General features: G+C 44.7%; 1 protein-coding gene across 1 annotated transcript in view; it reads left to right on the forward strand.

Annotated features, from left to right (window-relative positions):
• The first annotated feature begins 1,091 nt into the window (after positions 1-1,091).
• ubac1 (UBA domain containing 1) overlaps positions 1,092-11,274 on the forward strand; it is a 29,375-nt gene continuing 19,192 nt past the window's right edge. Inside the window, exon 1 of the mRNA XM_068012223.1 lies at positions 1,092-1,443. Coding sequence (XP_067868324.1) covers positions 1,306-1,443 — 138 coding nt within the window. The 5' untranslated portion in view covers positions 1,092-1,305. The remainder of the gene's footprint in view (positions 1,444-11,274) is intronic.

Here is an 11,274-nt window from a genome sequence, read left to right on the forward strand (position 1 = left end):
CGCTTTGTGGTACAGTCCTGAGCTTGGGAGAGGTGCTATATAAATGCTAGTCTTTATGATTCCAAGAATCTTTCTTTATTTATTTCCAAAATATACTTTATTCATAAAAATCTGTAAAAATTACATTCCCAAACAGTTTAAAACAGCATCAAGTCAAAAAATACAAACAGTGCAAAGGTGATCAGTTTCCTTCAATACAATCATGAGTTGCCTCACAACTCTTCCATTTCATTGTCATGCCATATACATTTTTACATTTACAGCACACAAAATTTCTCTGATACAGTTCGAGGGGTTTCCCATGGATCCAGCCCATCAGTTCAGCTTGGTGGGGGGACCTTACACTGTGGTCTTTCCCCATTGAGCCTTTGCTGCGGCTGCCCCAAGCTTTAGTGCATCCCTCAGCACGTAGTCCTGGACCTTGGAATGTGCCAGTCTGCAACATTCGGTGGTGGACAACTCTTTGCGCTGGAAGACCAGCACGTTTTGGGCAGACCAAAGGGCGTCTTTCACCGAATTGATAGTCCTCCAGCAGCAGTTGATGTTTGTCTCGGTGTGCGTCCCTGGGAACAGCCCGTAGAGCACAGACCCTGTGTTATAGAGCTGGTTGGGATGAACCTCGACAAAAACTACTGCATCTCTTTCCACACTTGCTTTGCAAAGACACATTGCAGGAGAAGGTGGGCGACCGTCTCTTCCCCACCACAGCCACCGCAGGGGCATTGCGCGGAGGGGGCGAGACTTTGGGCGTGCATGAAGGATCTGACGGGGAGGGCCCTTCTCACCACCAGCCAAGCTACATCTTGGTGCTTGTTTGAAAGTTCTGGCGATGAGGCATTCCGCCAAATGACTTTGGCGGTCTGCTCGGGGAACCAACCGACAGGATCCCCCGTCTCCTTCTCCCGTAGGGCCTTGAGGACGTTCCGTGCGGACCACTGCCTGATGGATCGGTGGTCGAAGGTGTTTTCCCGCAGAAACATTCCAAGAATCATGCAATCCCAGCACGTGGAGAAGGTTGCGAACTACAATGACCAAAATGCATTGCGCGGAGCGCACATGCGCAGTGGCTTGACCCCGCCGGGAGCGGGTGAAAGGTGAAGGGTCGCACTGGACGATGAGCTAGTTTGCGGGCAGCGAGCGGAGGAAAGACGGAGGCATTTTCTGTGGAGTCGGAAAGCTCGGCGGAGCGGGAGGAGGGAGCCCAGCGGTCAGGCCGGGCCCGGCCCAGAGCGATGGTTGGCGCCGTGAGGAGGCTAATTAGTCAGATTTAGAAGTCGGGTGATTAAAGCGGCGGGGAGCGGGGCCATGTTTGTGCAGGAGGAGAAGATCTTCGCCGGAAAGGTGCTGCGGCTCCACATCTGCACCATGGAGGGGGCCGAGTGGCTGGAGGAGGTGACCGAGGACACCAGCATCGAGAAACTCAAGGAGCGCTGCTTGAAACACGTAAGCCAGGCCGCTGTCCCCGGGTGGGGGAGGGGAGGAGGCCGGGGGGGAGGGGTGGGGGCAGAGGAGGGGAGGAGGCCAGGGGGGGAGGGGTGGGGGCAGAGGAGGGGGGTCGGGACAGGAGCCATGAGAGATTGTGGGGGGGGAGGGTTGGGCCCTGGGGGGAGCCAACTGCCTCCCTGTAATTGCATACATTCCTAATAAACCCCCATGTATTGTACAAGACTGGCTCTCAACCTTCCTCTTTCTGTACTGGAAACTAGCTTGTTAAGTCCTTTTAAAAAAAAAATGCTTCCACCTTTTTGTTTCTAATGTAATGAGTTAATATGTCACTGCAATTTGCTCATTATTAAAGGATTTAATTAACTCCGTTGCCCTCTTCTGTTTGGCTGGAAACAAGTTACAGCATAGAACTGCAGTATTAAATTACAGTTCTGCTCTTAAACCAGTGCACTTGAATCCATTTTTAGTTTTCTTTTAAATAAAGCCTTGCAATTTATCGTAGGGCTTGAAATATCAAAGAAATCTGCCTCAGGTATTTTGTGTCAGGAGGTTGCTCACTTCTGTCACCAGTGCTCCCAGTTATTTACAAACTGGAATGTAAGTGCTGTGACAGGATGGCAGGTTTTTGCTCATCTGTATATGTCCATGTAATTGTTTTTATGCAGTCAGTTTTGTCATTGTAAATAAAGAATCTGCTGTGTTACGTGGTAAGGACCTGCCTGAAGTGCCAATATTAGCTTCGTGGTCGGAAGGTTGTGGGATCAAACCCTACTCCAGAGACTCGAGAGTTCTTAATCTACATTGGCGCTTCAGTGCAAAACTGAGTTAAGTGCTGCAATGTCGGAGGTGCTGTCTTGAAGCTGAGATCCTGTTTAGGTGTATATGGCACTGTTAGAGGAAGAGGCAGGGAGTTCTCCTGACCCACAGTCATCCTACAGCCGCAAAGCACCAGAAATTATGATCTCATTTCAATTTGTGGGACCTTGTTATGCGCATACTGGCTTCTGAGTCTGCCTGCATAACAATGACTACAATTTCAAATGTCATTCTTTGGCTGTGAAATGCTTTGGGATATCCTGAGGACATTACAGGTGCTTTAAAAATGCAAACTTTTTTTTCCCTATACTGAAATGCAAAACCAGATTTATTCTCGATCTACCTAAGAAATATTTATGGCCCAATCCCAATCTAATAGCTCAGATTTGCTCGAGCTGCTTCAGTTATGAAGGGGATTAGTACAACCTAGGTTCACTGTATAGGAGATGTAGTCCAAAAGACAATGCATAGCTTAAAATGACCTGATGTCTGTCTTTTACATCGAAGATAGGATCAGTGGTGATATTTTTAGCACGTTGCTTGCTTTTTTGCTATTAAATTACTGAGTGTTTCTTCTCAGTGCTTTTTTTTTGTCCATGCTTCTGGTGATCTCTGAGGACATGGGAAGTTTGGAATGTTGTCTTTTGAGTGGAAATTAATTTTATGATTTAGATTCCTTGTTTTATTTGTCCTCAGGCAGTTAAAGAAAAGTGAGCATACGGTACTGTAAACAGATCAGAAATATCCTGCATTCACAATTTTCTCAAAGTTATAGCACTCCACTTGCTAATATGTCCACTAGTTCCTGTTAAGAGTGAAGTGCAACATTTTAAGTGCAGGGTGTTTAGTTCTAAGGATGTCTTTATTGATTTCATTTTGATACAATAGTTCTGTATGTCTCTTCTGTTGAGATGCCCTTCTTAGTTTTAACATTGTAGTTTAGAAGACTGGTAGACCTTTTGTGCTCTGTCCATTTGACTGATCTTGTCGCCCAGAGAAGGGATAATTGACGCTATAAAAACATAAATTGTCTCCATGTATGTGCATTTTTGTCATTCTCTGCAATGTGTGTCATCCTAAAGTCGATTTAAAGGTCTCAGGATCCAAGTGTTCTGCTCATGACAGTTTAATAGGTAAGCGCATTGCTCAGCGTGTAACTAAACAATGTAGAAGAAAGAAATGCTGGAACCACTCAGCAGGTCTGGCAGTATCTGTGGAAAGAGAAGCAGAGTTAACATTTCGGGTCAGTGACCCTTCATCGGAACAGTCACTGACCCGAAACGTTAACTCTGCTTCTCTTTCCACAGATGCTGCCAGACCTGCTGAGTGGTTCCAGCATTTCTTGTTTTTATTTCAGATTTCCAGGATCCGCAGTATTTTGTTTTTATATTAATGTAGAAGAAAGAATGAGTTGGTTGCAGCAATTGGCCTCAGCATCCTGGGCTACGAAAGGGAATATCAGCCTGATCATTAATAGCTATCCAGAGAACTCTGAAACTCTGACATGAAGAGTGTGTGTGTGTGTGCTTGAATGTATTAATAATTGCATATCAGAAAGCTGCGATGCCCTCCACAGTCGAATTGCCTGCCAATACATGCTGGTAAGGCTCACTTATGAAGCACATTACCCAAGTTTTAGTCAGTACCTGAGGGAAGAGACTAATAAATTCTTGGGATTATTTAGTGAAAGGATAAACAGCATCTGTAGGTTGCAGCAGAAAGCTGCAAGTGTCCTTTCACTTATCAACAGATCGTTTTAACAATCCCCTAGATTAGTGTATCCTTAAAAAACCCCCCAGCTAATTCCAGGTCCCCGTTAGGGCAGCAATAATTCAGTTGTTAGCTATAAGTAGGAGTGGCTCGTGATCAGCCAAGGGTGAAACAAGAACAAGCAAAAGCTTGTGCAGGAAAACTTCTCAATTCACTTTTACAGTGAGGATAGACTAGTGGATGCCAAAAGGGAGGGAAAACTGAGGATTAGGGTGGTAGTGGGGGGGTGGGGGCAGGAGACGGGGTCAGATGCACAATTCTTATGGTTTTTCTGAAGGGTTTTAGGGAGTTTCATTAAAGTGAGGAGGGAGGTGCAGGGGAGAGGAGCTTAATGACTGAGTTAAGTGCCATCGATGCTAGAGTGAGGGGAATGAAGTTAGAGGAAAGGGGGAAGGAGTGGGAGACATAAGGCTGAAGTCGATCACTGACTTTGAAAACTAGGGTGCAGATTTGTTTGTCAACTTCCTGGGTCAGTGTGGATCTCAGAGAGAATGTAAGTGTGCACTTTGTGACTGTGAGGATGCTGCTGCAGCATTTTGTACTTTTTTTTAAATAGAAATTTGAGGCGTGGTGGTTGACTAGGAGAGTGTTAGAGGTTGAGCCTGTAAGTGCTGAAGGTGTGGATTCGTGTTTTGGTAATGGTGCAAGAAAGTTATTTCAGTAATGGAGCAGATTTTGTTGGGGGATGCTGAGGCCAAGCAGCACATCAAGGTTCCACGTTCCCAGATTCAACAGCCAGTGAGGTTGATGGAATCCAGACCATAGGCACATAGCTAACAGTGGGAGCCAAAGTGGATGGCTTTAGTTTTGTTGACAAACTGGAATATTGTTGAAATATCGTCATTCAGTTGTTGATATTGGACAGGCAGTTTAAGAGTATAGCAAGAGTTTGCAAGTGACATTGTGTTTATCCTTCCATCTGAGGAACTGGCCTTTTCTCTTTGGTTTGTTGCCATATCTAATAATTTGAGGTCTGCTGTTGCTCTTTGGCTGCAGCAAAAGAGCTGTTATTTTCTGGTGAATACTCAGGATGTCCATCAGTCTGACTTCCATTGGGTATAGTTGCTGGGTCTTGCTCAGCATCAGTAAATTAGCAGGCGTCCCACATCGCTGTTATCTCATTCCCCAGTGGTCTGATTCATTGTGCTGGTGAAATTTGTTTAAGTTTATTACATCCTAACCATGCAAGCAGAACCATAATTCTGTCCATTGAAACAGTGTGCATTCTGCTGCAGTTTTTGGACTGTAGCTGGGTGGAATTTTTGAAATTCTGGCCCAATTTTATTGAATTGTGGCTTGACCACAATTGGATGCCCAGACTGCCTGAGCGGCATCATTCTTAGACTTGGGGAAAGCTGTGTAACAGTATGCTAGCTAAACTATACTATTATGAGAGTCAATTGGCAATGGTATTTCAGGAATAAAAACAGTGCTGGAAATACTCAGGTCTCGCAGCATCTGTGGAGAGAGAAACAGTTAATGTTTCAGGTCTGTGACCTTTCATCAGAACTGGAACGTTAACTTTGTTTTTCCCTACACAGATACTGCCAGACCTCCTGAGTATTTCCAGCACTTATTGTTTTTTATTTCAGATTTCCAGCATCTGCAATATTTTGCTTTTATTCTACTTCAGGAGTCTGTTTTCCTTTTTAAAAAAAACAGGGCTGAGTTTCCAGTCCAAATTTCCTGTGCATCTTTAATTCTGTTGTCCCCAGCAAAATCCTTGTTCTTTTCCACCCTAGTCATCCCCCATCCCCTCCCCCCAGTATGGACCCCATACTTTTCCCCTTTAAGTCTAAAGGACACAGACTTGAATTTATGGCTCACAGCTGGCTTAGCCATTCATCACCTGATCTGACTGGCCATGTCAAGCACTGTTGGGCTCTGCCCTCCTCTGTTAAAACTTCTTGCTGCTTCACGATCATCCTGGAGTGCAAACATATATAAACTAATAGCAAGTCAGTTGAGATGACAAAATAAATCCCAAGAGCTGTATGGCATGGAATGCACACCAAAGGGTGTGGTTAGACCACAAAACACAAAGGGAAAATGCCATCACCCTTCAAGCTCATTCCTTTGACAGGCCATGGACAATTGAGTTCTCTGCCCAGCCCATTATAACATTTGAGGAAGAATGCTACCAGACATCTTCCCCTGAAAAGGTGGAAGACTTAGCTCTCCTTACACCCAATCAGGCACCTTCCTCACTGTATGTTCTTTTAAAAAGATTCACTAGTTTAGTTGGGAGTTGATTCCACATTTGGTGAAGAGGGTGGAGTAGGCAAAGAAGAGAATTCCCTGTAGTGTAGCTAGTGCATGCAAGCTGCTTTGTTTTGCTGGACATTGGATTATGGTTGACTGTTGTGTTAATATTGCTGCAATCCATTGTGTAGGCCACATAGTGGATACTGAGTGAAATGCAAGTTTTCTAAAATTGTATTTCAGAGTCATGATGTATTTTGGAAAGCTATTGCATTATGCCTACAGGAGGTGAGCATTGATGCGTTTAGGTTGGCTTGGCATGGTTGTACTTGTATGCAGAATTCAGGGTTGAAGGAATTTCCTGTTGATCTTGGGTGGGTTGGAAAATGAAGGGGATCTGGCTACCAGTGGTCCTGTAGGTTGACCAGGTTCGTATTGCCTGACAGTAGATGGATCACTGTTGCTGATATGCATTCTGTTTCTGGGCAGTGTGGTAAGGTGGAGAATTTTATCAAGTGACCTGACAAGAACGGGCCCCCGACATCTCAGTGTTTCTCCAGAGGCAGGTAGGGGTGGGGGGGGGGGGGGGGGTGGCGGCCACACTTTACTCGTTTGGATTGAGCCACCTTTGTTTTGGGGACTGCTGCACTCCTGAACAGTGGAAGGTGATGGACCTTTGTGTAACTTGGTGAGAGCTTTGTTAGGCTGTGTATTGTGGAGGACCTGGGATCTCTTGTGTCTTGATTCAGCTAGCAATATGGGTCCATGTCCTATGTGAATTTTTGTGCCATAGGATTTGTGAAGCTGTAAGCTTTCATTTCTCCCTTCCACAAGTCATTGATTCCTTTCCTGAGGTCAAGTACCAGGGACACCGCTCACCCTCTGGTATCTCATCCAAGTGACCATTGTTCAAACAAGGGGGACTTCACAGCCATTTTTGATCCCGTCCTTGCTCACTGTCCACTGGTGCACTTCCAGCAGGGGATGCTGGACACTGGCTAACTTTTTAACCTTCCTGTCCCAGCTGTGCTGTGGCTAATTATAGCATCTAACCACTGATCTGCTAAAACTGGTTAACTCAGCACAACCTAGTGTTCGAGCTTCCTGCTGTGTATGGCGCAGAGGTTATTTTCAGCAGTGATCTGGAAAATATTCACTCCCTGTGATTTACACGGAAATAGAAGGGCATTACCAATTTTTTTTTCTTTTAGATTTCATAAAAAGGCACCTTTTTGATGACTGATAATGTGATTGTTCCCTGTCTTGTGTTAAATAGAGGTACTCTGAGCTGAACGATTTGCTGCAGACTAAATATATCTATTTGTAAAGATTGTACAGTGAAGTAAAAAATGAAGGTGGTTTGTGGCATAGTGAGTTGGAGATGGCAGATTGGGTGAAATGTGCTGGTGTTGTTCAGGAAACTTGCTGCCCACCTGTTATTCTGTATTATATGCTGTTTTTATGTCAGTTAACTGTGGGAAATGGTAACATTCGCATTATTGCAGTCACAGTACCAATTGGAGATTGGAGCGTTGTGGAGAAAGACTAGAGAAGAGTAGGCTTTTGAACAATGAAAGTAGGTGGCTAATGTGGAACCTCCGAGATGTCCAAGATTGTATACTGCATAGAAAAGTAAATCTGAAGCACCACTTTGCCAAATAGTGATGGGCAAATATAAAATTGATGTCAAAAAGTTGTTCGCACAGAATGATCACCAAGTGGAACGGACATCTGAAGGTGATGAAGGCAGAGATGCTGGAATTTAAGAAACGGATGCTGTGGTTGGTAGGACCCTGTAGGCGTCTTCAAGGTAAATGAACTAAAATGGGCCTTCCTCATCAGTATCTGTCTTGAGTAAAGGGATGTTCTCTATTGGTGTAGCTCTTCTGGCCTGCCACCCATCCTCTCCACTCCTTAAAATTGATTTAATCTAAAACTATGCTACTGGTATCCTAACCCACTTCCCAAGTCTCTCTTGCACATCGCCCCTGTGCTTGATGACAAACATTGGTTTTCAGTCCATCAACACCTCACATTTAAAAAATCTCATCCTTGTGTTCAAATCCCTCCATGGCCTCACCCCTCCTTATCTGTAACCTCCTCCAACCCAATAACTCTCCAAGAACTCTGCATTCCTCCAACTCTGCCTACTTGTGTTTCCCTCACTCCCTTGGCCCCTCCAGTGCTGTCATGCTTTCAACCATCTAGACTCTCAGCTCTGCAATATATCTTTCTCCATTTTAAGACCCTGCTGGATCAATTACTAACTTTGGGAGGGAACATTTAGGTTCAACCAGGTGAGGAATGTTAGTTATAAAAAAAGAAAATGCTAGAAACATTCAACAAGTCAGACAGTATCTGTGGAGACAGAAACTTAAAACCTATCTCTTGACCAAGCTTTTAGTCACCCTTCCGAACATCATCTTTTGGCTTGGTGTCAATTTTTGTCTGATTACGTTTCTGTGAAGTGCATCAGGGCATCTTGCTACATTAAGATGCTACATAAATGTGGACCTTAGTTGTATAGCTGGAAATTTATTCTGTACCAATCCATATCATTTCCGATGAGGTCTTGTTTTTTACCACAGCATGTCTGATACAGAACAATATTCCAAGCCCCAACAGTAACATCCTGTCCTGACGAGAGGTCATGGACCTGAGATATTAATTCTGTTTCTGTCTCCACAGATACTGCTTGACTTGAGTGTTTCCAGCATTTTCTGTTTTTTATAACTAACATTTCTCACCTGGTTGAATATAAAAATTCCCTCCCAAAGTTGGTAAATGATTCAGCAGCATTTATTGTTTTGAAGCTCTACCATTTACCGTGTTTGGTACCCACTTTTTTAAACAAAAAGCTCAGCCTCAGCAAAGAGACCTGAGCATTAGGACTTGAACTGATTAAAACATATAAACCGACCTGGGTGATATTACAGTAATTGTAACTGAATCACACCTGCCAGAGTAACTATTCTAACACTCTGGGAAACACCAAACTTCCGCTCGCATACGAAATCCTTTGTAATTATGTTCTTGAGGCTCGCCTAATGCTGGAACGGCCACGTTTATTGTCCATCCTCAGTTGCCTGAGAAGCTGACGGTGGCCACTACCTTGAACCACTGCAGCACTTGTTATGGCACTCCCATGATGTTGTGCAACAGGAAATTGACCCAGTGACAATTAATAGAGAGCAATGTATCTCAGTTAGCTCCTGTGTGATCAAAGGGTATTGGTGAATGTGATTGGTGTTGTAGTGTTGCAGCTCTTGCCCTTCCAGGTGGTAAAGGAGCTGTCACCTGATATTTATACTTCTCTAGGACTTCACCAAGGAGAAGGACTTGGTGGATGATGAGCCTAGGGAAGGGAGTGCAGATAGACTCAGTCATCTCATTATCAAAAAGGAGGAGGTGTTGGGTGTCTTGCAAAGCATTAAGGTAGATAAGTCCCCAGGGCCTGATGGGATCTACCCTAGAATACTGAGGGAGGCAAGGGAAGAAATTGCTGGGGCCTTGACAGAAATCTTTGTATCCTCATTGGCTACAGGTCCCAGAGGACTGGAGAATAGCCAATGTTCCTTTGTTTAAGAAGTGTGGTAAGGATAATCCAGGAAATTATAGGCCGGTGAGCCTTAAGTCAGTGGTAGGGAAACTATTAGAGAGGATTCTTCGGGACAGGATTTACTCCCATTTGGAAACAACGAACTTATTCGCGAGAGACAGCATGGTTTTGTGAAGGGGAGGTCGTGTCTTAATAATTTGATTGAGTTTTTTGAGGAAGTGACGAAGATGATTGATGAGGGAAGGGCGGTGGATGTTGTCTATACGGACTTTAGTAAAGCCTTTGACAAGGTCCCGCGTGGCAGACTGGTGCAAAAGGTGAAGTCACACGGGATCAGAGGTGAGCTGGCAAGATGGATACAGAACTGGCTCAGTCACAGAGGACAGAGAGTAACAGTGGATGGGTGTTTTTCTGAATGGAGGGATCAGTGCTGGGACCTTTGCTGTTTGTAGTATATATAAATGATTCGGCGGAAAATGTAGCTGGTCTGATTAGTAAATTTGCGGACGACACAAAGGTTGGTGGAGTTGCAGATAATGATGAGGATTGTCAGAGGATACAGCAGGATATAGATCGGTTGGAGACTTGGGCGGAGAAATGCAGATGGGGTTTAATCCAGACAAATGTGAGGTAATGCATTTTGGAAGGTCTAATGCAGGTGGGAGGTATACAGTAAATGGCAGAACCCTTAGGAGTATTGACAGGCAGAGAGATCTGGGCATACAGGTCCACAGGTCACTGAAAGTGGCAACGCAGGTAGATAAGGTAGTCAAGAAGGCATACGGCATGCTTGTCTTCATCGTTCGGGGCATAGAGTATAAAAATTGGCAAGAAATGTTGCAGCTGTACAGAACCTTAGTTAGGCCACACTTAGAATATTGCGTGCAATTCTGGACGCCACACTACCAGAAGGACGTGGAGGCTTTGGAGAGGGTACAGAGGAGGTTTACCAGGATGTTGCCTGGCCTGGAGGGCATTAGCTATGAGGAGAGGTTGGAAAAACTCGGATTGTTTTCACTGGAACGACGGAGGTGGAGGGGCGACATGATAGAGGTTTACAAAGTTATGAGTGGCATGGACAGAGTGGATAGTCAGAATCTTTTTCCCAGGGTGGAAGAGTCAGTTACTAGGGGACATAGGTTTAAGGTGCGAGGGGCAAAGTTTAGAGGGAATGTGCAAGGCAGGTTTTTTACACAGAAGGTGGTGAGTGCCTGGAACTTGCTGCCAGGGGAGGTGGTGGAAGCAGATACGATAATGACGTTTAAGAGATATTTTGACAAATGTATGAATAGGAAGGGAATAGAGGGATATGGGCCCCGGAAGTGCAGAAGGTGTTAGTTTAGGCAGGCATCAAGATCGGCGCAGGCTTGGAGGGCCGCAAGGCCTGTTCTTGTGCTGTACTGTTTTTTGTTCAATGAAGAGTAAGAGTGAGTGTGTGAAATTTTTGTATTTTTCTTGAACTGTGCAAAAAAAAAAACCAC

This window comes from Heterodontus francisci, chromosome 32, assembly GCF_036365525.1.
Source record: "Heterodontus francisci isolate sHetFra1 chromosome 32, sHetFra1.hap1, whole genome shotgun sequence".
Taxonomy (NCBI): domain Eukaryota; kingdom Metazoa; phylum Chordata; class Chondrichthyes; order Heterodontiformes; family Heterodontidae; genus Heterodontus; species Heterodontus francisci.